This window comes from Osmia lignaria, chromosome 11, assembly GCF_051020975.1.
Source record: "Osmia lignaria lignaria isolate PbOS001 chromosome 11, iyOsmLign1, whole genome shotgun sequence".
NCBI classification, from domain to species: domain Eukaryota; kingdom Metazoa; phylum Arthropoda; class Insecta; order Hymenoptera; family Megachilidae; genus Osmia; species Osmia lignaria.
Genome location: NC_135042.1, coordinates 6,304,317 through 6,331,527, shown reverse-complemented (window position 1 = coordinate 6,331,527; position 27,211 = coordinate 6,304,317). Strand labels below are relative to the sequence as shown.

Genomic DNA, 27,211 nt, shown 5'->3' with positions numbered 1-27,211 from the left:
AATAAATGAAATACACGACAAATTTTCAATGACTTTTTTTTAATTTTTTTTCGTTTTCTTTTTTTAATTTCACTTCATTTCACCATTATCTTTAGGATAGTGGCATTAAAAAATGTTTATTAATATAATATGTATACTTTCCTTAAAATCATCCATACTCGTATTCTCATAGCGTAATAATCATAATAATATATATAATCATTATAATAATATATATATATCTATATTTATTTATATATATATATTATGTATATGTATTTCGCATATAGAGAATAGTCAATTACATAGTAGGTTTGCGTAGGTTTTTTTTCTGTTGTATTCCTTATTACCATTATCGTTATTATTATTATTAATTTTTTTTTTTTTTTTGTTCATTTACTCTTTAATTGTAAAGGTATTCCATTACTAAACATATAAAAGCGGTATAAAGCTCGATCCTCACACGCTAATTGTATTTCTTTTCTTTTTTTTTTCTTTCGTTTGTCCGTTCTTCACCCCTCAATATAATTAATATAAATCGTCGCGTCTCACCACCGGTATGTATTCTTCATTTCTTTCAATAAATTGCTGTTTCACGAAAAATTTTCTTATTTTTTTTGCTTTTTTTACTCCCATCCGTACGATCCTCATTCGTATTTCCATTTTCTTACACAACTGTTCAACACACACGCTTATTTTTCATTTTTTTTTTTTGTTTATTCTTTTTTTTTTTAAACCTAGGCGCGCGTAATGCGATTTTTCAATGCTTACGAGTGTAGTATTTCTAAAGTATACTTCGTCCCTTTCGTCAGTCCCACGAATCAACACGACCAGACATAACGTTCGAAAGAAACCGACATTGGGAAGAGGTTGAGAGATAAAAGAAAGTCGGGGGAAGAAAAGAGAAAAAAAGGAGAGTGTGTTTGAAAATGGTCGAGGAAATTGTCGGAGGAACTCGAAAGGGACGACGTAAGCCCGATAAAACTGCCAGGACCATATTGACCGTGTCCTCCGCTCTGTCCAAGAGCATCGATTAATTAACGCGAACTCGTATTTAGCGCGACGATGACGACGGGATTCGAGGAGAGCCCATTATTCCCTTCGTGCTTCGTGACCTTGACCCTCTGGCTATCCCTGAAAATTCGGGTCAACGGCCAAGCCCAACCGTCGGCAACGTCCTCGAGTAAAATATTAAAAGACTAAAGGCGAGTCGTTTCTTCGAGATCCACACAAATTTCTCTCCTTTTCACCCTTCTCTCGCGTTCACCCACCCTCGTAGGCCTTGTTTTTTCTCTTTTTATTTTCTACACGCTCCCGAATACATTCGCTTTCCTCAACTTTCACCTCGTTTAATTCTCTTTCTATCAACAGGGTTTGTTTGCTCTCTCGAAGAAACGACCCTAACCACGTGTTAAGCACTAGCTCTCGATCGACACAGCTTATCGATAATATATCTTTTTCAACCGTAAATCATCCTTCGTTACTTTCCGCTTCATCGTGCGTCTATCTTCCCCCTCAAAGTCGCTGGCGGGCACAACCGGTTCTTTCTCTCGTTCAACCCCCGATTTTCAACCCCGTTCCTTCTCATCTTTTCCCTTGTCCTCGCGCGATCCGCGATTCAAAATTAATTTCGCGGACGAATCAGCCCTCTTCCATCGCTCTTTTCGAGGGAATCGTATCCTCGATCACCGTAATTTCCATTATTCTCGAGGATTTTTTGATCACCAGCGAACTTCCTCGCGGATTACCTCAACGCCCAGCGTCGAGGATCCGACGAGAGTCGTTCCTCTCGATCGACAAATTGATTCTTCGCGTCGAAAATACGCTCCCTCTTTCTTTGTACGTTTTCCAGCAACGATTCAATACTCTCCATCCACCCTCACGACGATCTTGCACGATTTAAGATAATTTTTCGGAAAGGATACAAACGTTAAGAGATTCGTATCTTTGGAATCGCTCTTCAAAAAGAATCTCAGCAATCTCTAAATCGAAAGTAAGAGTCCGAATTTTCTTCTCGCGAGGTTATCGAGTCACGTATACATAGAAATCTTCAACATCGTTTAACCAAAATTCATTTGAAAACAACGATTCCTTCAAACTAGAAGAACAAACGTATCCAGGATCGTCGTGAGATCGGGAGTCATTATCGCTATTCTCGAATGAAAAGCGAGAAATTTCGAAGACTGTTCTTTATTCTTTCTTTTTTTTTTTGTTATTCCTCTCAAAATAAACCGGTTGCCGAGCGCCCACCAGCTAAAGGTACAGCGTAGTATCTAATAACACCCGAGTTAGACTCTCGCCCTCAAGCCAACCAAACAAATATAGTCGCATACAATTATTACAATACGAATTCTTAAATATCAACTCTTATATTCTAACGATAGAATGATAATTAATAGGGTTTGTTGTGTTCACGGCTGTAGAAAACGGCCGGCTACGTGTACGTTTCATTGTGTTTCACGCGATAATAGTTTCTTTCTTTCTAACCGTATATGTATATCTTGTGTTCTCGTCTTACACGTAAGCCCTTGTGTTAACAAATGAAAAAGTTTCCGGTGGTTTTATAACCTGGATACCTAGGTAGTCCAAGTATTCTGTCAAACGATACATAAATAGAAATATTCCAACGGAAACATGAAAAGTATCTTAATATTTAATTGGTAGCCCAGGTACCCAGCGTTATTAAAGCGTCGACTGCTATGGAAGTCCACCCCATTTCCCTTAATAATTAAAGAAAATTTCCACTAATTAAACTAGGTAGCAAATGGAGAGCTTAAATTGATAAAATAAAACAATTACAGCGTCCATTGTCAGTATGGCAGTCAACGCAGTTAACACAAGGGTTGAATTTTCTATTCATTCACGGTGAACGTGAATGAGATGTGCTTTTCAATGATTACTGTCCAGATCAGTGACACTCTATTCAACTATTTGCTTATGGTTGAATCTGTGTTTCGGATATACGAATCCAGTACCAGTGTCTCTCTCACTGTGTCCAGTAAATATTGTTAGAAATTTGATTAGACATCATAGAAATAGGCTAAGTAGGATTCGTTGGAAATCCCCACGCGATCGTGGAAATTCATTTTCTAGCTTATATCGTTAACTAGAAACGATTGAATAGGATTATATTCAACGTGACACCTGAATATTCTCGAGGACCAATTCCAGTGGCAGATTTATCAAAGATCTCGAGCCCCGGAACAAGGCTCACTGGCGTATTCTGTGTACCGATTTTCCGGATAAACTCCTGAAAAATACCTGAATTCCCTAATCGAAAGCTCAGTCGAGTTTTAGACAGAATATACATTATCGAACTGGGTGTTGCGAGGATCGATCGGTGATCGAGAACGTTGCACATCGAATAATCAATTTCTAAATTCTTTTCAAATACTACAAATTTTTATAATCCCCCAAAAATGTTGCTCGACAGACGACTACTAATAAATACATTGCTACCGCTACTTCTATCGTTTCTACCACTACCAACTACAGCTACAGCTACACAAATTCTTCTCTCTTTTTTTGTAGACCACTTTTGAATAGATTTTTATCAAAAATATATTTCGTATGCAAACGTGCACACGTAGTCTTTCATATGCGACGTCGATCGTCTGTTCGACGCTCAAAGTAATCAATTACGGATATTCGAACTATCAAGGAATTCTTGAACGTTCGGATATGGAGTCGTCGAGTCGACGATGTTCGCCGCTGTTCTTCATATTTCTTGCGCGTCGTCGGTCGAGCACGAACCCCCCAAAAGAAAGATCCTTTAAAAATTGCTTTCAACGCTTCTCGATTCACCCGACTCACTTCGCTGTTTTTGCTTTTATTATAAATTACCATAGATCGTCTACGAAAGATCAGTCTGAGTTAGTCGCCTGTAAAATGCGTCGAGGTTTTAAAAACGTCTCAGAAAAATCGAAGGCTGGAACGGTTTATGTTTCTCGAGTCTTATTCGTCGGCAGTTTTGCTCGCGGGCCCGGAAACCGTCTTTCGAGCGACTCCCGTTCGAAGAGCGAACGATGGATCCACAACTGCCAGATCAGGAGCTTCGTTTTTCTATCGTTCATTCATTCCCAGCCAAAAAAACCGCGATTTCGTCGGTTGAGTCAGCAAGAGTACACGTTTTCTCGTCGATCTACTTGCTGCGCCGACGAAAGTTACTTTTATTTTCGAAGAATTTTGCTTTTCGAAGCCCGATCGAACGAGCGGCTTGGATCTTCGCTTCGTCGAAGAAAAGTCTCTGGAAAAACCGATCCAAAAATCCGCGAGATTGCTCTGTTTAGATGATTTGTTGTTGGCTGGCACAGATACGACCGAGCAAGTCGCGCGGGATATAATGATGGTGATAATGAGATTGCTTCAGAAATCGTCGATCAGTGATAAATAGTGTGTGGATACATTGTATGTGTTACGTGTACACGTGTTCGTTAATTCGTGTAATTAGCCCTATTTACATATTTTCCCATAGAATAAGGAGGTAAATTGGAGACACCTATAGAAAGGGATAATAAAAATCAGCTTTTCGTTCGTTTGTTACCCTACAGAGCGGGACTGCATGCAAAACACACCGAAGTTCTACCTACGAATAATTAGTTCGTCGTCGAAGCTTTTCCTCTACACACACCCACGCACGCGCGCATACACACAATTAGTCAAAAGATTTTCCTTCGCGTGGCTTTCGTTTACACGATTCTATGTTCTGCTATAGTAGATGATTATAGTACCAATTTCACTTAAGACATCAGCTCAGCAACATTTAGGAAGAGTACACCCCCTTAACCCTTAAAGTACACCAGTGGAATAAGAACGTTCAGATGTGTACAATATTTATGTCAGAAATGTGCCATAATTGGAAATTGTATTTTCTTGTGATGTAAAAATCAGAAGTTATCTTTGATCGTACGGACCACGTTGCCCTCTGTACTCTAAGTGCTAAAGAAATTAGGCGTAACTCTCTCTTCTTTATTTCCATGGGACGAAAAAGCAATCCGAGTTAATTCGATGGAAACTAGTCGCGATCATCCCGGAAATTTTCACACCAGAGATGTGTTTTTCCATGGGAAATGCAACCGACAGTTCCCTCGAACGCGTTACCTGAGAGAATTCGGGATAATTCGAGATAGAAATGAAGCCGCGCCTTAAGTGCTAATGGCAGTCTAATTGTAAAAACGTTAAACGTACAAATCATGCTTGTTAAATGTATATACGATCATAGTGTATAGATTTATCATAATTATACGTATCGTGTAACACACACCTTGAATGAGCCCTAAACTCTAGATAAAAGTATGCAGTACGTACCATATTACAATAGATCATTTGTTCATTTTCGTATCGTTATTATATCGCAATTAGAAAATTCCTACTATACCATTAACCAGGGAAAAACATTGTTTTTTCTAAAATTGTTAACATTACACCTTTCTCTCCCCTCTTTCTCTCCGATTCTTTCACACTATTTATTCACTCGCGGAAACACACTCTCTCTTTCTCACCCCCTTTTTTTACACGCACTTCTCTCATCTGTTTCCGTCTTCCTGTTGCTGCTTCCTCGTGGCAATAACTTCGTTCGTCGCTCGAATATAATTATCTTCGTTAGAAAAATTTGTACTCTTATAGGGGAGGTATCGAGCAGACCTCGACCTCTGCTTCCCGTTCCCGAATCCCGAAACCATTTTACCAATACTTCTAAGAAGGATAAAGCAATTTCATCCGCGTCTAAAAGCACCGACAAAAATGGCAGCCTCGGATTCGTTTAACGAAAAGAAGTACGATCGATTCGACTGAAACGCGCTGCACAGTTGCTGCGATCGACCACGAGACTTCCGTTTTAAACAGCTTCTCGATTAAAATTCACAATCAATTCTGGTCCTTCCTTTTTATTCATTGTCGTTCGCCGAACGGTAGACGGCCCTTTTTTTCACGGCGATCTCCGGATAAAAAGGGAAACAGCTACCATCAGCTGTTTTTTTTTTTATCCTCCGTTTGCAGAGCACTCGAGACGTCTGCCAATTAAATTAAATAGTGTCGACGAAGAATCTTTCTCGAGGCAACGATTCGAAGTAAAGGACGCTTGTCTGTCTGCTGTTTGTTCTATCTGTTCGTTTGTGATGCAACGAATCGTTTTACAAACATGGTATTCCATTAACAAGCGAATACCATGAATTCTTGCTCAATGGTTTAAATAAAACTTTGTAGGTTTATAGAGTGATCCTTGATAACGGTTCCCGTGGTCGAGCGAATAATCGCTGCTGCGTTTCTTCACTTTCTCCAACTCTCTTGCTTTGTTTTTCCTCTGGTACCGACGAAAGAAACAGTGTAGAACGCGATGGAACGGAAAGAAAAGCTAGTAGGAGCCAACGAGAATCCATTTCATTTTTCTTCTTTTCTGCTTCTGTCGTTTCTTCCTCTCCTGGCTTGGCTGAAATTCACCGATGGGTAGAGAACCATTCGTCCCTCGCAATCACTCGCTCATTCGAGATCACTAATCACCGAGGCGCGTTCACCATGATCACCTCTAATCGATCAAACAAATTACGTTTTCTTAATTCGTACTGTCACGTGAACGCGCCAAAGTTTCGACTATCGGTAAGCTACACGAAAAGAATTGGGGATTATTAGCTTCGATCGCGTAATTTTAATCGCTACGATGAAAAAGGGTAATCCTACGAATATGTATACGAGGTCTCGCCGCTTTGAAACGCCCCTCTCCTCTCGCGAGAGGATCATTTATCGAAAAAGGTTGTTATTGCGATTTCGGGGGTGGGTCTCGTTGAAGCTACGTTCGAAACGGCGAAAGTTCACTACTGATTAATTGTTTTTACAGTTCGTTGATGGTGTTAGACGAATAATGCGGGTATATAGATATAGTTGCATCGGATTTTGTTACAACAAGACATCGATCGAACCAGACTGTTTTCTTGTCAAAGTCCTTTGGACCTCGCGCAACCTTAATTTCCTCTTTCATCGTTTCTTTTGTGCAAAAGACATGAATTTTAATTTCAATTAAAATTAATTCCAATTCATTAAAATTACTCTTATTCTTCGTGTCTAGTATGGTAGGAATTGTATGAAATACCTATTTCCTTGAAACGCTAATTCTGATATAATTACTGAACTTTGAGGATGCGCCAGGCGAAACAGAACTTCCGCACAACGTACGAACGTGTTTTTTTTTCCTTATGGATTCGCATACATCGATACAGAAATATTCCCGTCAACGAGACAGCGAGCTTACCCTGACAGACAAACGCACCGAGTCCGATACAAGTGTTTCGTGCAATCCTTAAACGTTAATGGTGTATCGCTTTCGAATACCACGTAGCCAATCATGGGATCGTCGAAGCGTCGTTTCCCGAACGATTTTTTCATTTTCTTTATCATTATTTATTCAAAAATCCATCTACTTATCAGAATTCTAATCCCTTAGATAAGAAACGTGTTCACGATTCGATTACTTTAATACCATACAGAAAATAATGCAAATGAATATTTGTGCGTAATGAAAATCGTTCGAGATCTACACGCTCCGTGAAAATGTTCATGTTTTCTTCTTTCTTTTTAATCACTACAAAAAAAAAACGAGTCTTTTTAAACATTGATTTCCGATAGAGCGGCAATTTTTACGAATCTCATCCCTTTTTTTTTTTTAAATTCCTCCTTTCGTTCCTCAATTTCCAATATCAAAGACATAGAGGTCTCTTTGTCATCTCCGCGTCACGTCCCTTTTCTTGTTCATTCTTTTCCCTTGAAAACACCCTCTGTCAGTTGTCCCGTTTGGTCCGCACTACCAGCATTGATTATTTTTTGCTTTCGCAATGCACAAGAATTGCTTGTGTTTTACTATGAATCCTTATTACGTTTTCATCCCCTTAAAAAAAAAAAGATCAACTGTTTCATCTTCCACCTTTGATTTTTTTATCGTCCATAATTATGCCTGCCGTCCGATCGGTCTCCTCTTCCTCTCGGCCTTCTCCTCGCGCACTTTACAATCGATATCAATTAACAAATTAATTAGTACAAGCTAAACACGCGTTAGAAAAACTACAATACCTAAAGAGAATGGTGCTTTCGTTTTCCATGAAAATTCGTTCGACTTCCTTCTCTTTTTCTCTTCGTTTCATTGATTCGAGGAAAATCTTCGTTTCGAGGAATTTTGCAAATTCGATGTTTCTTTTTCTCCCCCGTTGTCACACACCCTTTCATTCCTCGTTCGTGGTTCAATTCGAAAGTTCACATATCGAGAGGGCTAACCCGAAGGAGAATCTCGATTAAAGTTTCCTCGAAAGATTTCCAAAGGATCCACTTCCCTTTTCTTTTTCTTTTTCTTTCCTGTGTCACGCGTCTTTTTTTTCCCTCGTAAGAGGAAAACAAGAAATTGCTTTCTTCTTCTTTGACTTTGTTCTCGTTACTTTTCTTCAACTTTCTTTTTCTTTTTCCTCCTCGACAAGTACCAGTACGTTACGCGACGCGGTTTTACGCTTAAACTAAACTTAACGAGCTAGAAATCCTAGAGCGCGTATTAAAAAATGTTCGACCCTTGTTGCCCGATCTCGTTTCGTGATCGCCTCGGCGATCGCTTAAAAAAATAGGGTACAAAAATTATTCATCTAATCATTTGTTTGAAATCTTATCCAATTACACTTAATACGACACGTCTTAATTTCCTTCTTCCTCATTCTTCTTTTTTTTTTTTTTTTGGCTTTTCTTTCGAGAAAATTTGCTCCCATCCCCCCCACCCACCTTAATAAACACACACAGCCGAATAAAAATGCCCCGAATTTTTTAACGCTCTCAGTCGAATACTTACAAATCGATCCTCGATCAATTACGAAATTTGGCGCCCGATTCGAATAAATTTCGCCCCCTTTTTCAAGTATAAAAAAGCTTACAGCCTAAAACACGACGACACGTATATAGCACAAGTTGACGTTAATTATTTTCCATCTAAGAAAAAAGAGATTGCTTATCGTTTACCACGAGAAAAACACTTTGGTGTTCTCATTCGTTCGAAGGAAAATTGAACGCCGAGTTTCCTGCGAAACGAGCTCTCGCCTCGGATCCGCGCGCGTCAGAAAAACGAAAAATCCTAAGAGTTAAAACGAAAACACGTCGCTCCATTGGTGTTGAATTACAGTGAATCAATTTTTCTCTCATTTTTCACGCCGCCAGTCTTTGTACAATCACGACTGGCGGAGATATATCGCGTCTTTTACGCAAAAGGTGGTTCGTCACGTATACCCTTGGAAAAATTACTTTTATTACAAACACTGATTCGTGTTTTTCACCGGTGTTGGAAACCGCTCGCGTCCGCCTCGAGACGAGGAAAGTCTTCGCGATTTCCAGATACACAGAGAATTTCTCGAGATACCTCGATATTTCCCATTAATATTTACACTTCCTCACTGATGCTATACATTTTATTGCGATTCTAAAGCTACGACTAAAAGAAGAGACATTGCGAGAGTTGCTCGCAAACGTCCCGGGAAATATCGAGGCGTTTCGCTTTTCGAGATGGTCGAAGCGAACGCGAGCGACTTTTCCGGGCCTAGTTCTCCTTTTCTCTTTTCTCCTTTCGTCCGAAGAATCATCCGTGTGCATTCTGCCGAGAACGTGGATAATAAACACGGCAGAAGGCGAAAAACTACTAGTTAAAGGAGCGATACACACACGACTATGTATACGTATTAATGTATATATGTATATACGCAGAGAGAATACACCGTGAACGCGATTAAATGTACGAAGGGGAGGGTAGTGATAGGTGATTATAGCACATCCACACGCCATTCAGACACAACGGTATATACCCCATGAGGAAATTGCCTGTGAACGGGTTTCGATACTTCGAGGGGCCAGCCTACCAGCTAACGATTAATTACAAGTATCTCGAGTGTGAAAGCTTAATTACGATCGTTGCACGCGCGTCCATCATCTTCCTTCGTCCAATAAATTTTTCTTTCCCTCTCTTGCACGCGTTTAGAAGTCGTGATAGCACAAGCATCGATGAAAAATTTGTCAGCTTTTCATTAATACAGATCCAATTATAATTAGAATCATTACGAATGCAATTTTCTCCCCTTTCAAAGACCCCAAAAACTTTTTTAACCCCCGAACGATGCTCGAGCAACGCGGAACGCTGGCAAAAGGGAGAAAGGAACGTTTTAAAAAGCGCCCATTCCTGAGAGGATCTCAGACGAAGACAACGACGATGAGGAAAACGAAAACGAAGCGAAAATTGAACCATCGTGCGCGACGAGTAATAAGAGAAGCCATATGTGTGTATTGGTGCATGTTGTTGTGTATGTGTTTGATGTGTAGGTGTTTTCTCACTTGTTCTCTTTCTCTCCTATAGAATTCCTCGTTGCTTTCATTCCCATAACGAGACTCATTCACTCTCTTCCCAGGGCGTCGATCGATTGGATCACGGCTCGTAAAAAGCCGGGCCATCCACGAAGAGGAAATAAAACGTACGGGGGTGGTGTTGAAAGGAAATAAATCCCCGACAGGGGCCAAACGACGATTCGAACGAACAAAAGGAAGAAAGTACAGGAGGAGCCGTGAACCAATTGTCTAACGCAGCTACGCGTCGATTAATTTATCGATCCTCCGTCTTCGAGATCGAATTTTCTTATCCGCCTTTTCGATCCTCTGCCTTGCAACCACCTTTCCCTCTTCCTTCGCTATCCCTCGTTCCTCGAATTTCTTCAGTTTTTCACGAATACTTTGGATAATTTTCTCTTCGACCACGAGAGAAATTTTTTTTGTTTTATTTTTTTTTAAGAGGTAATGTTCTTCGTATTCGAGAAACGAGGGACAGCAAAGAGGAACGGGGGTGTTATTAGGTTAAATAACAACATTATGTTCCTATGTACATTTGTACCTTAAGCCAACCTATCCCCAATCGATTACGGCCAGACTCCCAGGATTCTTCAACATCCTCGAGCTTCTTTCAACTTCAACTGCAGAGGAAGAAAATAAATATTCTCTAACGTACATACCACGTTTCGTTAATTTAGTTAGGATCGTAAAGATTCTTGAGTATGCAAACAAGTTTCAACCGAAAGACACTGGACAACGTTTCGTTAGATTTCAATAACAGGATCGAACGTTCAAAGCAACAACTTTCAATGAACAATATTCTCTTTCACGCGATTTGGCACCGATCAGTAGCGTTCTCTCCCTCCCTGAATCCTTCCTAGATGTTCAAAACACTGGTTGTTCTTTGATTCGCTGAGAGTCTGGCTTCTTCAATCGTACAGTGTGAAAGACAGCCGGTGTGTGTACTATTTGCGTGGTCGGCGATCGTCGCCCTTGTCCCTCGATCGAGAAATACCGTATAAAAATCTTTTTATCTCTCCAAAATGTTCCAGCGACATCGTTGAAGTGGACGAAACAGGTGGTCACAAAATATATTCCCCAAAAGAAAAAGATTCCTTTTCCTTTTCATCTTTCCCATTTTCTTTTTTTTTTCTTTTTTAATTATGTTAAAATTTGTTCATTTTTAGAAGGAATCGGTGGATCGAGAGACAAGGCGCGTACGGGGAAGTTTTTATCGCCAGAAAAAACAAAATCGCTCTCCAGTAGCGCACTCGATAAAATTTCATCGTCGTTCGTAACACGTTCAGTATTAACAACACCATATTTTTTCGGCAAATGTACATTTAAATTACACGCATAATCTTACAGAATTGGAATATCAAATTTCTTTTTATTTTTTTTTTAAATCTTTTCTCCTTCTCGTGTTGGGCGTGGAAAAAACAGTGGCCTCTGAATTGTCAGCGTGTTTTGCTAAAAAGGGAGGGAGCTGAGATTTATAATAATCTGTCAAACTTAATCGGGACTCGTGAAGTATGAAACCGAAAGGATTTTGCTCTATATGTTAATTATCCCTTCTCACCCTTTAAGTACAGGCATACCTCGTTTCTGATAGCAAACTGATGGTAATTATTGCAACATTTCAAAATTCATTCGATTCGATTTCTAATGAATCCTTGAGATATCCCTGTAATTGCTCTTCGATTTCCTTCCGGTTCCACGCTCGCGATGGTACACATTTTTTTTCTCTTTTTCATTGTTAACAGTATGCACACACACATCTCGCTTTCTTCTCTTTCTCCTAATCTTTCTCACTTTGTACGTCTTTCGATAAAATGTCGCGTTTGTCATGGCGCGATTCGATTAAATGTTTCTTATCCTTTACCCCCATCTCTCACACTTTTCCGTACCACCTTCATCCTTTGCTCTCTCACTTTGTCACTCGTTTACGTTATCTCTCATCCATTCCCTGCCTCTTTCCGTGCCTAAAAATAATCCGAACGCTTTGGGACACGAGTGAAACGCGTGGAACATCGTTGACTTATCTCGAAGACGATGAAAAATCACTCGAATAATTAATCAAAGAACAGGAAGAAATGTTTAATCTCCGATAATGCGAGGTAGCAAATTCGAAGATTGAATTTGAAAATCTTTGACACGTTCACTGCTACGGTAGAAATAGTTACGTATAATCAGACATAGGACTAATTAGTATCAACTAATGCCTCGCTACGTCCATTTCTTTTATGTAGTATATATTACACGATGTAACATAAAAATAATAATAATACGAAGAATTCTTCATCGAGATCTAGTCACGTTGTATCCAGCGAATCGAAGTAATTTCAAACGTGTTAATTGTTTCGTCAAACAGGTGGATTAATGAATAAAAATATGTCTGGGATCGCTTCTAACGCGTACACGCGACTCACAAACGCGTCCATCGATCTGATTGCGAACGGCGCAGGAATAGAAAAGAAAGAAAAATACTTGTTGCGCGTCGTGCTATAGTTGGGTGATCACTTCCGGCTAGAAGCTACACGTGGGTTGCGTTCTAAACTAAATAAATGCCTGTGTTGCAATCGATCGATCTATCGGACCGACTACGAAAGAAACGTTAACACAATAATAATATACCTAAGAACTATGCTGTGTAACAATAATATAATCCTCGGCTGAGAAAGAAAAGCTGACTTCCGGAAAGGACGTCGTTGTACGATCGGCCGAGGTAAATGAAAGAAGATTACTTACGTTACCGAAGGATAATATGCAGAAGACGTTCAACGAAAACTATACTCTATCCAACGAGATGAAACAGTATAAATGCATAAAAATTCACGTGCTCGAAGCAGGCTCGGCTCACAGTAGTTCGGCCCTGCGTTGAGCCCACGAATTTGTGAACATATCCCTGACTCGTCTCGTTAGACGGATTATAGACGGTGCAAAGACGAGCCGCGAGTAATTAGAAATAAAATTTGAAATTCTTTATTTGATTTTCTACGATAACCACTCGGAGCGTTTTTTATTTAATAACGATTCGTATCGATCACAAAAAAATTATCACCACTTCGCGCGCATCCCCTTCTGATTATCCACGCGTTTCCACGAATTTCCCGTGCGATCGATGCTCGAAATCCTCCTTCGTTAATTAGGTAAGATCGTTGGCGAATGAAAGTATCGGACCACGAAAGCTGCGAACGCGAAATTTTTGCTGATCTTCCCGAGGGGACGTAAGGGAAATCGCTGGGTGCACGGATAGCGGAGATCGTCAGAAGGAGGGATGAAATTAAAAATGGACTAACGAGCGAGTCGTTGTGCTCGGTGAAACGTTAACGAGCAGACGCCGTAAAGAATAAAAGCTCGAACGCGTTTCTGATCCACGGTCCACGCAGCTCAGCGATTCACAATTGCGACTACTGAAAGAACATCGACCTGAACATGTGTGTAACGTATGCGTGTAACCCGCTGTCCCTGCATGCTGTGTGTATTCACATGTGTAAATATGTCGCCGACGTTGGAAAACTGCATCGAAAGATCGCGCGACCATTTTCTTTCCCGCGTGCACGGTGTTCCTCTTCAGAAATTTCAGACGGCTCGTTAAATTTCAACTTTCGAAATTCAATTTTATTGTCACGTCAAATCAACACGCGGAAAAATTTGTGTTTCTATTGTGAGATAAGAAGAAAGATCACTGTGCACACTTTCTTCTATTATCTTCGCACGATCGTTCGATGCGTTCGTCTCTATCTCTATCTCTCGTTACAATGTAAAACTTGTACCGTAAGTTTAATCACTAATTGGATATTAAGAAAGAGCTCTTTAAACCTCTATTAAAGAAACTCAAAAGGAGCCCCGTGTTCGCGTACATCAGGGCCGCACACCTTTACAATATGCGTTTGTATTCTGTGTTTACCGTAAATATGTTCGTTTATGTAATATATAATATTACCTATAGTTGTCTAGCACAGCTGTAAAGAGAACCTTACCACGCTAAAAGACAAAAAAACCGATTCCTTAAACACGTAGATTCATATATATATAATATTTCATATTTATTCTCATATATATATAATATACTTCATCTTCTTAGATTATTTCAAACCGTGTGAAAAGAACGCCTCGAAGAACAACCGATATATAAATTGCAGGATAAAATTTCTTTTCTCTCCCCTTTTATTCCCTCTGTCGAGTATCCACAAATACGGACACGGTATCCTATCACTAGAACGTTTCCCGTCCCGCTCGACGATACGCTTTCTCGCTTCTTTCTTTTCCCTCTCAAACTATGCTCTTTTTTTCTTCCTTCCGATTCGAAAAGAAAGACGCCTTTCTTTCCAGCCTTTTCGAATGGACGAAGACGACGGTGGATCGTGTGGAAAAGAAAAGAAGGAAAATTCATAGCGACCAACGAGACGAGTTTAGAGGCCCGAGTCTCTAAAATACATATTCAACGAAATTCAAGGATATCTTCTTTGGGCGTCGATTTTCGACAATCGACGTACGAAATAAAGGAAGTTTTTCTCTTAACTATAAACCTGAAAAACACCGTTCGTTTCTATATAAACTTACTATTTATCGATGATTTCAAACCTCTCTCCCTTCGCTTACTCCTTTCACCGCCTCCTCTCTTCCATCATAATGACTATATGCTAAACTCTATTCATAGTTCAACCATTCATAACCTTTCTCTGTAATTCCATCTCTCCTTTCTCAAGAACCCCCCCTTTTTTTCTTTCTTTTCTTACGCGTTTGTTTCATTTTTTGTTAATTTTATCCCTTAGACCCTCCCCTTTTTGTGTACAAGTTTCCCACCCCGTCTAACCAACTTTTACAACCCTTAGTCCCATCCCCCCCTCAACGTGCCATATAGATGTGCTATTCGATTAATTAATTATTATTAGAATATTCACGGACACGATATATTACGACAAAACGATACGATACACGCACGCGTGGAGCGCGTGAACGCCCGCGATACTCGTCCAACTTTTTTTTATCTTTTTACTTTTTTATCGATCAACCCTTCGGGGGGATGGTTCATCGTGGACGAGTCGCGTTCACGGACCCCCGGTTTCTCTCGTTTATAAAAACACTGACATAGAAAACCGTTTGCTCGATCGAGGTGGCAATATACGTTTTCACACGGGTCGCGAGGAATTCATTCGCCGCGCGAGTTTCAAAATTTTCTCGAAAATCCCTTCCGTCCGCGCGATCGAATTCTCTTCCCCGGGGGTTTCGTGGATCGAGGTAGATGCTTGCTTTCAACCGGAGAAAAGAAAAGAAATCGTCGTCGCTTCGTCGAGAACGCGTATCCTTCGTTCTTGATCCTCGCGACCCGTCCATTAGAAAGCTTCGCTCGACCAGGATTAGGCGACAAAGTAGAAAATCGTTATACAGCGACTTTAACTCGGAATTGAAAAAAGGTTTAGCCTAACTTTAATGCTGTTTAGCCTTAGCAACTACCAGAGCGAGTGCGTCGTGTGCGTCGACGTACCGTCCAGAGATAATCAACCCTTTTTCCTAGGAAATATTTTACACAAGAAAAGTTATATGTAAGTAAAAAGAAAAAAGTATAAATCTTATAAAAATTTTGACCGACAAAGATACATACAATTTTCCGTGCTTTTCGATATCAATTTCGAGTAAATTTCTTTCAATAACGATTCCCGATATATCGGTACGTCGACGCGTCGAAACTTACTAAATTCTTTTTTATTAGAAATCGAATCAGGTGCCCGAAAAATCACGCTCGTTCGCGTCGATCGATCGAACGAGCGTGCGATCGCGGACCGATTTTCACGCGAGAGGAACTCCGCAAGATCGTTTTTCCTTGGTTCCAAGCGTCGATCGAGTCGCGATAGGAACTGAAATGAGCCGATGAATGTCTAAATATATCGCGCGGCACCTATAATACGTTCAACAACGCGAAGAACCACGTAGCGAAAATTGAAAACGGTAGGGAGTACAAAAGTTTCATTTTAGATACGCGCCCGAAACCACGGCTTAGTTAGCTTCGAACACCCGCGCGACAAAACGTCAGATCCTCTTTTGTCGAGGAACCCCAGGGTCGCTCGCGATACGAAAAGTTGTCGCGAGACGACACCCGGGATCGTCCTCCCACGCGAGCTTCTTCGTTGAAAACTGAACGGGAACGAATCGCACGCGGTATGCGCGTGCATCCAATCACCGGGCCAGCGAAAAAACGAATTGAAAAGTTTCTCAGGTAGCGAAAAACCGAGCACGAAAATTGTTTTGCGTTCCTTTTCCATCCTTTTTTTTTCTTCCCTGTGTCTAGATGTTGTATTCTTAGATGAAAAGCGAGGAGAAGCTAAGAAAAATACAGTGGAAATATCGTGTTTTCTTTTTCTTTTCGCCACTTTCATTCTATCTGATATTTGGCACTCTGAGAAAAACGTAACGAGAGACGATTCTTTTATGTCCCGGCTCTCTCTTGTCCCTGCTGGCTGCGACACGAGAAAGAAAACGACAAAGGAAACAATGAAACTAAACACGAGAAACGCGGTTTCGTCGCGTAGCATTAATCGAACGGTGATAAACGCACTCTTCAGCTCGTCGCGTTTCTTTTTTTTCTTTTGGCTATTCAAATTAAAGGGTTCCACGCGAACACGTGGTATACCTTTTGCGAATATTCCTCTTCTTTTGTTTTTCATCTCTCCGTGTGTCTCTCTCGCTCTTCCTCGCACTCGAACAGCTTTTTACCATTTGTGCTCCATATCTCTCTCTCTCTCTCTCTCTCTCAATGGACTCGCGCTAATTCTCACTCTCTGTCAATCAATCAATATTAGTATCTCATTGATTAAACTATACACAGGGTGTTGGAAAAAAAATTGTAATCAAACTTCAAGTGTATCTTCTCGTCAAAATAAAAAATTATTATATTCATCTTTAAAGTATTTTATCCGTAAAGAATTAATAAATATGAAAATCAATTAACGTATCTAACGAGTTTCATCATTAACTTTTTTAACACCCTGCATATTGTGCTCGGTTTGTCGAATCCCTTCACCGTGTACTCCCTCGAACGTTCTACAAAAGATGAAGAAAAAGAAAATCACATATTTTCATTCACACATTTTTACCTAAAGAGAATTCGCCGATCAGAATCGTTCGAGAGAATCGGATCGATGCTAAAATACTACGGGACAATATACAAAATCTCCTAGATATACTTCCCGGTGTATAAATGGATTAAGTATACTCTTTTCCTTGCTTGCATTTTTTTTTTCCTTTTTGTTAATTCGAAGTAACGTAAAGAAGGTACACGATCGACTATACTACCTTGGGAAAAAACGGTGGGCGGTCTGTTTGTGGGACGGCCGCTATTGATGGACAGCAACGACCAGCATCGCCAGAAAAAAACGAAGATTTTTCCTTTTTCCTTTCGCTCTTCCATTCTCCCGTCTCTCATACACGCCCCTCTAATTGCCTCACTCTCACACTAGCAACCTCTCGAATTTCTTATTCATTCATTCTCACCTGTCTCGTTCTTAATTACGTATTTACACTGGCTACCTCGGGCGCCCGCGGCTTTCGATCGCGCTTCGAACGCTTTGGAAAGGAACACCTGTAAAAATGAAGGAAAAAAAAAAGAGAGAAATTAAAATTTCAACGTTTATGTAATTGGCTTTGTGATACCGTTTCCAATGTACCTAGGAGAAGGGACCGAGGGTTAAAAAGGGTTTTCTCGAAGGGTGGAAAATCGTCGGGCGCCCGGCCGATCAACGTGAAACCCATCGAATGAGTCGTAGATCCTTAAACAAAATCAACATGGCCGCCGTAAACGTATAAACTAATAAAATGTAAAAAAAACAACGTTCTCGATTATCTAAGTAACAAACGATAGTTCATAATATCTCTTCCCCCCCATTGTTCTTTCAAAAGTGGCTTTTTTTCATGATCTTTTTTTCATTTTTTCACGTTTTCTTATGCATACCTACTTTGTTAATATAAAAAAGGGAAGTCTGACCTTTTTTTTTTGTTTATTTCTTATCGATTTCCGCGTCCTAACGTCGTTATATATTTTATAATATACGCTCTCGTCGTTTTACCTTTTGTCTCCGCAATCCATTCTTTTCCACCCTTGAACGCAACACGATTTATGGGAACGCCAGGGACGATACATACTTTTCTTATCTCGTGAAGAAATCGTTCGATTCGATCTTGGGAAGAGCGACGGCGAGTCGACGACGCGATCGCGAGTGATTTTCTCCAATTTAAAGCTAATTGTTCGAATTTCCTTACTAGCTAAAACACGACGATAAAAAAGAAAGGCGCAACACGATATATAACACGATATATTTTCAGAGTTAAATTATAATTTACAAGCACCTATCCTAATATTTCCTAAACGATTCTTTCATCTCTTTCTGACTCGTATTTTAAATTCTACTACTCGTTCGGGCCAATGGACACGAAAGAAAAAAAAAAGAAAAAAAAATCAAACGAGAACAAATTCACGTTCTTTTTGTTGAATAGGACAATTTCTATGCATGAATTTTCGCTAACATAAATGTCGAATTAACACAAAAAAACGCTGTTCCAAAAATCTTGTTCTTTTTTTTTCCATTCTTACCAATAATACTGACGATAATCCTTAACCTGACTGTGGATGAATTTCAACTCCATCGAATCGATAACAGGCGTCGATATACGTCGTCGAGAGCCGTCGATTTCCAGGTGGATCGATCGAACGAAACGACGAGATTGTCATCGTCCCTCGCGTTGAATGAACGTAGATGAAAACCCTACTGTCGTACACAGTAAAAAGAAAAAGCTTAACGTTATCGCTGCTACAAAATTTCACCCGGTACCTGACATTCTTCCGGTTTTCCATCCGGTCCCAGGGTATCCTCTTCATCGATCATTCGATAGGTAAATCGATAACAAAGCAACTTAAAAATACGCTTCTCTTCGATGATTTCTAATTAATCAAGAACAAATACCAGAGACATTTCGATTTCAAATTGCAAACTTAAACTTTCAAATCGAAATGCTCCATACGATCTCTAAATAAATGAAAAAGAAAAGAAACAAAAAAAAGAAAAGAAAAATATGAAATTGATTCGTCACGAAAACGAAAAAATAAATATACCCTTTGTGCTGGGACACGAAGGAAACACGACCAGAGCAAAGTGTCAGGTCCTCGAGGCATTTTCACGCTTTTCTTCTTCCAATTCTTCGTTTCACCGACGATGATGTTGCATTAATGATTGAAAATGATCGACGAGTGGTGTTGGAGGATCTAGAGCAAGGTCGCTCGCAGCAGAGAGATCAGTGGGTCGAAGAAGTGGGGACACGGGTCAGCCGCGGTGCTTGGACGCCTGTTAGCTAAGTTCCCTAATGGTTACGGCCACTGGCTGTAAAGCTGAAACTGCTCGCGGGTGAAGCAGATCGAGAGCGGTTTCACGAAGTGGGCGTCCACGGCCCTGCAATGGGGGCAGGCGAATACGCGGCTGTAGTCCGAGTAGAAATTCAGCCGTTGGTGTGGATAGATCAGAGGCTTCTGGCAGCTGTTGCACTGTAACAAACGGCGACGTTTTCAACGTTAGACGGGGACGCGCCCGCTTAGAAATCCTCGATTCTCCGTAGAAAGTACCCGAGTACCGGTACTCGCGTGCACCAATGTATCGGGTATCGATGCTATTACCTGGCAACAGCTCGAGTACCGGTACTCGGGCGCGATAACACCTTCGTGTTGAAAAGAAATCATTCAGCGGTTGCTAATTTAGCTGTCTCGCGTGAGAGATACGAAGCGTACGAAGTACACGGACGCTAATGTGGTTACCGTTAACCAAATCTCACCGATGCGATGGAAGAGAATAAAGAGCGAGGAAATTCAAGACTCACCTTGAGTCGCTCGGTGCAACAAGGCATGGCAGCAAAGATATCGTAGCTGTACATCGTTCCAAGGACTAAGCTAGACCCGTCCCATGGCTGAGTACAGCAACGACAACGAACAGGCTGACCACCGCTACCTTCCAGGCAACCCATGCACACCGCCGACAAGAATTGCGTGCGACCTTCGACCTTCACCTGGAACAACGATCGTCGGAACATCGGTTTAGATTTATCGTCAAGTTCACGGTCACTGGCTGCGCTTCTTGTTCCCTTTATCGTCCCAACCTGCACACGACTTTGACAAATTTATACAACAACAAATAAGTACTGGCAATTTTTTAAAATAGTAATAAAATATGATCCTTTTACAAATTTTTCACAAATTAAAAATTTTGTATACACGTCAAGTAACCGAACACGTCAGCTTGATGTACACCTACAGATTACTCAAAGATTGAAATTACCTCTGCGCAGGCAGGTGAATGTTGCCTCGGCGACAGGAAGAACGTGCCATCCACTAGGGGATACCTGTCGAAAACGAGCATAGGTGAACGACAGAGGACGCAGGACACTCGGGACCATTGCAGTGCCGCCAACGTCGACAGGATGAAGCATCTTGTGTCATCATTGCCGTGATTTCCCTCGTCTTCCATCTGTAACAAAAAGAACAATACCGAGATTAGTAGAGTGATAAAGCGATAATCGTGAAAAATTCTTTTCCTCCGTTTCACTTGAATTCAAGGATCAATAGTTTAAACGCGGAATTGGCCATCAAACAAGTCGTGCGAGCGACCGATAGGGCATCGGCAAACGTCACGAAAAATCCGAATGGTATAAAAGGATGCCTTCGTAGGTGATAAAACGATAAAAGTTACGAGCTAGGTAAGTCAGAGGGTTGGTCCACCGGAGTCTGCAGGAAATATATGCTAAAGGACGCTGCAAGAAGACAAGGTTCGATAGGAAAAAGAAAGCAGCAGCAGGGAGAAACGCTGGAAATGTCACGTCCTTAATGACGAAGGAAGGAGAAAGGAAAGAAAGGAGCCAAGCTATGCAGACAGGAAATGAGAAGAATAGGGGGTTGGCGCGGGGTAGAGCACGCCGGATGGTGACTGAATAACGAAGAGGCGCTGTAGACAGAGGTTAAGGTCGAACTACTACAAGGTGAATGGTACAGGATCTTCGTTTTTCAATCGTCGATTACAAAGAATAAAAGGAAAATCAGTTAGAAAAAAGAACGAGAGCTTTTTGCTTTCAGCTCTTTTGTTTGAAAAGCAAACCATTGTCCGTTTCTAGATTATTCTGAAGATATTACAGAGTTTCATCTGGAAGATTACAGAGTTCCTTGGTGAATACCTAGCAGAAAGGCGACAACGAAGGACGTTGAATCTCCTACGACGTCCTTTGCCCGATCCCTTATTATATCCCAAGATCCTTATCCCCGAAAATTTGATTCCCATGAGCCTCGATTACAGCTCCTTAGAAATTCCTGCAGCGAAACCAGCCTCCCTTCGTCCTTTCGATCCACCCGATTAAAAATCTATTCGCACGGTCTCGGGTTCAATGTATTTTTGATCGCGCTCAGCCTTCGAGGTGTATCACCCTTTGCCACCGACTAGGATGACTGGCACCGTGTCAAGGCCAAGAATGAAGGATCTCCAGACGGCCATAGCAAGTTCTCGTCGAGTGGCTATGGAATATCCGTTCGAGATAGGACGAAACGAGCAGATACAGACGTCGAAGGATGAAGAAGGAAAAGAAGAAGCTTTACGAAGAGAAAGAAAAAGGTTCCTTTGGAAGGATCCTCGTGGAGGATCGAGGAGAACCACACACGTCCATCCATCTACCCATTCATCGAAGCATGGACAGGGAGAAAGAGAAAGACGGGCCGTGTTCCAACGGGCCGAATAAATAAATTGGATTGGTCTGGCAACTTTTCCAGCCGTTCCCGTTGCAACTGGAAACCGATCGTAGGTCGATCCGTGGCAGAAGCACTTCAACTTTTTCACGGAGTTCGATTAGAGGTCCGAGGAGAAGAAGAAGCATTGTGCCTCTGCTACTTCTTTTTTTATTGCCCTCCCTTTCGAATTCGTCAGACCGAGGGGGCTCGGAAAATACTGCCTCTTCTACCTCTCTCTCTCCGACCAGAGAGACAATTTCCTGAGATACGTAATTAATGTCCCTTGGTCCGGGTTTTAATCGAGCCGCTCTTCTGCTTCTCCTATGGTTCCGGCGAAGAAGGGAAAAACTGACGGTTCCGAGCGAACGAACGATGCCCGAATTGCGCGAAACGAGAGGGTGAAAGAGCATCGTTCTCCGGCGCGAAGTGAAACGCGACGTTTAATCACGATCCTTCTGATTTCTCGTTCGTGACAAGGTGAACGATGATGATAGATCCTGAAAGGAATAAAGAACAGCTACGGTAGAGCGGTGGTAATTCCTCGGGATGTTAAAGAACGTTTCTGTAACTGATTTTCCATCTTCAATTTCGTTTCGAGGTCAACGATCAATCAGGAAGGTCGCTGCCCTTGCGGACAATTTTCCTCGCCACGGTTAAACGGCTAAGGGCGGGGGAGAAAAAAGGGTGAAGAAAAGCACGGAGGGTATAAATCGTGGCGTATCGCCGAGGAAGATGGGAGGGAGTTGGGAAACACCAAGAGGATTACGATGCCGGCGCCGCGGATTATCGGAATTCAATAATACCGTCCGGTACAAATAAATATAAAAATCAGCCCCGCGGTGGCAGGCACGCGCGGGCTTCTCGACGACCCAAAATAATAAAGACGAGGAAACGAGCGGAAAGGAAGCCGAGGAAGGAAAAAAAAAAAGGTCGACGAACTCGTAAACGGCGTTAGCTTTCGAGCTTTTCTGTAAACTTTATAACGCAGTAAAGAAGGGAGCACAGTGAACTCGATAAAGAACGATATTCACTCGGAACGTTTCCAAGGAAATCCTCGTGGAAGGTGTTCGACAAAAGCTGGACGCGACGGGAATCCAGAAACGATTCCAGCTGGAGAACCGCGCGAATCGTACGGGAACTCCCGATGAATTTCACATGACAGTCGATGAGTAGAAATAAAATTGCTCTTTCCACGAAGAAAGGGAAAAGGAGGCGATGTATTATTGAAAATACCGAGTGGGTGGTTTTTACGCTCTCGCGCGGAGAACGGGGGCAGTGGCAATTTCGAAAAGGGAAGAAACGGAGGAAAAACGTTGGAAAGTAAAACGGTACCCACCCGGGGATTTGTCAAGACTCTCCTGCAAGGACGCTCTTATTTAGACCTTAACGGCTCCGTCGAGCGGCCATAGGTCCCGGGACGATAAAGCTCGGTTATATAGACGGGCGTAAAATTCCTTACGATCTGGCCTCGGTTCGCTTCCGTTTTCGTGCCCCCCTTCCATCGAGGACAGGGGGGGCTTTATAACCGTCGCGAAGGGCACGGGCAAAATTCGGTCCTTCTTAATTTCCCGCATATAAGAATATATCTGTATATTCTGTAAATGGTCTCTCTGTTACTTTTGAAAGGAACACAATAGACAGGGGTTCGTTTGGATCAAGGATTGTAGCCAGACTTTAGGTCCTACAGGATGATTCTTTGCCCTTAATCCTGCGTAATAATGCTCCGTAGATTCTCTTCCCCTAATCCTGACGTCACGATCAATGCGAAAGTAATTTGTTACTTTCTCTGATGAAGTCTCCAGGAACTGACAACTGGAAGAACTCCACAGGTTTCCAAGTACTAATTGGTGTCATTTTCATTTACTCTTTCCTATCTTCGGTATCATTTTGAAAAATCATTTTTCTATCACAATCTCGACACGTCTGCTCATTCCCAAAGGCTACAAGGATACCATCCACGGCGAAGAAGTTCGCAACAGCTCGTTCCCCAAGTCCCATCAAAGTTTCGGGCAACAGCCGATAACTGCCGGGAGACAGGGACATAAAGAGACAGAAAGTGAGTCGCAAAACCTCTCCTCGCCAGCAGGCGAGAGATCGCGAAGAATCTTTGTTAAGAGGTTGTCCACTTCCAGCGAGAAAAATCTCTCGAAACTACTCTCGCTGTTTCGCCTAAAAACTTCATTTCACCCAGTCGGCCAATTTAGCAGCGACTACCGGGGGTGACACCTCGACGTCCTCATAAATACAGGAACGAACGAGTGGGTGAGTCGTTGCGCGAGTACTTAACGCGAATACCAAAGAGTCTCTGGCCGAAGAAGACAGGAAGAAGCGCGCTGGGTGTTGTGCTAGCTGGATTTACGAGCTATCAGGACAAAGGATGCACGCGAAGGATCGCTGGCGCGTGTCCCGTTGAACGGAAAAAGGAACTCCTGCTTGTCTTCTTCCTTTTTTTATCGCCTTTGTGTCGAAAAGTTTCTTCTTCGTTTTATCCGAGGGGAAAGAATCTACTCGTCCGTTTTGTATCGCTCTCCCGACGCGACTGACCCACTGGTCCTGTTCGATGGAAAGCAGAAAAAAGCCTCTTTTACCCTGTCGTTGTGCTCGTTCGAGCGCGAAAATAATCGATGCTGATCCTCGAAGGATCCGAGGCACGTCCCTCGTTTCGAGGAAACTTGATGGCGTTCGTTCACGATCGACTTGAGACCATGGCGCGCGATTATTGGAAGCGGACTGTCCCGGTCTGAAGCTTTCAATCGAATCGCACGCTCCGACTCGGCAGTGGAACGACTCTATTTTCAATTCCGACTTGAAATACTTTTGTCCATAGTAATAACTATTAAGGGGGCGGAGATCACACTGTCATCGATACCGAGAGGATTTCTTCCAATTCAATTTCCACGATATTAATTAATATTGTATTATCCGGAGAACCCTCGTGGAACGTTTAGCCCCTCGATTTCGACTCGAACGCAGACAATAAGATGGTTCCTCGTCAAATTTCGACCCTCGACTCTTTGCTTCACCCCCAAGGGAATCCTGGCGACTGCCTTTCTCCTTCCTGATGCAAGTGACCCACTGTCGTTCAAAGGCAAAGACGAATTCGAACAAAGAAACCCTCTTTACGGTGCTCCTCCTCGCGTGAAAATAATCGATGGCGTTTCCACGAGGAAGCTTTCCTCTCTGTCTCTCTGTTCCATCTTCCCGAGTTTCCTCTGTGTCCTCTCCCCTTTCGAATCAGGGAGATGCCGATGTGTGTATGGGGAAACAGAAGGGGACGCGGACAGATATCGGACGAACGGAACACAGCCGACGGGACTTCTTCTCCGAGTGAAATTGCGGCCCCTAATATTATTGACAACTGATACACGCGAAAGGGAGACAGGAAGCGTTCTGTTGCCGGTCGAATTTTATCGGGCACCAGGGTGCCGGGGGGGAAAAACTATTTTCCTCGCGCGATAACGCGACGCATCCATTCTGGCTGAAGGAATTTTAAACGGGGAGAGAAACGGGGGCTCTTTGTTGTTCGATGAAATTCAATTCCGACGAGGTGGCACTTGATGGACGTCAGTGTTTCGCATAATAGGGAAGCTCGGAGAGGAGACTCTGGAATTCCCTCTCGAATTTCGGGGATCAGATCCGAAGAAGGCAAATATACTTCTTCCCTAAAGAATTTAGATGAGATATCCAGTCTGGTTAAATTTATATGAAAACTCAGTCGCAGATAAGGAAGTTTGATAAAAGAAGAAATTCGGGATAGCGTGCAACTACCCATCATCGTCCGTGTTCGGAAACGCTGGCTTTATCGCCCACCCTTTCCCACCAACTCACCCCTTGCACGCGTTAATTATGCATCGCTAGGGGAGATCCGATCCGTTCTCGAATTTTCTCGAATCATGCGCCCCCGTCTCGTTCGCTCGCGCAACTCCGAAAACCTATAGTTGACGTTGAAGAACACTTTCCATGAATTTTCCACGCGAAGAAGAGGCGTCTCTAAAATATAATAGCACAACAGGAAAATTTATTTCCTTTAATCATCTCATTATATCCTGAAACGTTTGTGTGTTTTGCGGAAAATTTCATTTCCAAATCCGTCGACTAAACCATCGGTGTCTAGTACCATCAGCGAAATTAATTGCGAGCGTTTCCGACACGTGAACGCCGAATAAAGGGAATGCATTTTTCATGCACGCGAAAGGGTGGCCTCTCGTCCGTGCATCGTGCAATCGCGAAACATGCAGGGAAGAGAAACAGGAAAGGTCTGACAACGATCTCGTCGCAAACCCTTCACGATTCGCGACGGATAACCGGCGAGCGACGCCATTGAAATACGCTCCCCTATAAATATACACGGTAACGAAAACAACCCTTCTAAATTGATCATTACAAATAAAAAAGAACGACCAAAATTTGCAACGAAAAAATAAGGAAAAATACAGGACTGTATTTATTCGCGATAACACCAGGAAATGATGTTATTTTTTTTTACGCTCAGCCGCACGGAAAAATTCTACTAACGAGCAGGAAAGAGAGTCGCTCTCCCTCATTAACAATTACATCAACGATTAATTCGGACTTGTATATACAGGCATCGCAGAATATTCCGTAGTCGATCGAGTGAGAGCCGGCCAGACAAGCGGCAGTCGATCAAAATTGTGGGGGTAAAAGCAGGGCTTCTTTCGATTTTATTATCTCGATTGCCGGCTCACTGGTCCGCGTTAACGGGCGAAGAGGGTTGCTTTCGTTTGACGACAAAAGAGTCCTCCCGCATTCAAAGCGGCTCTTTCTCCCCGCGCATTAATTGGAGAGTCGAAATTAATCCGCCGTTTGAGCCGACGAATCGCGTTCCTCCCCTAATGGAGAACGAGAAAAAAAACACGAGAAACCATCTACAAAAAAAAAAATTACTATCGGCAATTTTACATAGGGTGTTGAAAAAAAAGTTGAAGCCAATTTACATTCTCGCAAATAAATCAAAGTACCACGGCGAATAAAAAAAAAAAAAATGCACAAAACAATTCAGGCATGGAAATTGATGATCCCTGCACTATTGGAACGCAGATGTTTCGCAGGGGTTATCGAGATCGATCCATCAAACGATGAAAATCATTTGTCGCGGAAAGGAGAGGGAAACGCGTAGCGATAAATTGCAACAAA

At 42.0% G+C, this 27,211-nt stretch overlaps 1 protein-coding gene across 2 annotated transcripts in view; it reads right to left on the bottom strand.

Annotated features, from left to right (window-relative positions):
• Positions 1 to 353: 353 nt before the first annotated feature.
• Positions 354 to 27,211, bottom strand: part of LOC117604025 (headcase protein) — a 120,508-nt gene continuing 93,650 nt past the window's right edge. For both annotated transcript variants that reach the window (XM_034323694.2, XM_034323695.2), the window contains 3 exons: positions 20,625 to 20,813; positions 20,170 to 20,355; positions 354 to 19,840 (listed from right to left, as the gene is read on the bottom strand). In XM_034323694.2, coding sequence (XP_034179585.1) covers positions 19,667 to 19,840; positions 20,170 to 20,355; positions 20,625 to 20,813 — 549 coding nt within the window. In that variant the 3' untranslated portion in view covers positions 354 to 19,666. The remainder of the gene's footprint in view (positions 19,841 to 20,169; positions 20,356 to 20,624; positions 20,814 to 27,211) is intronic.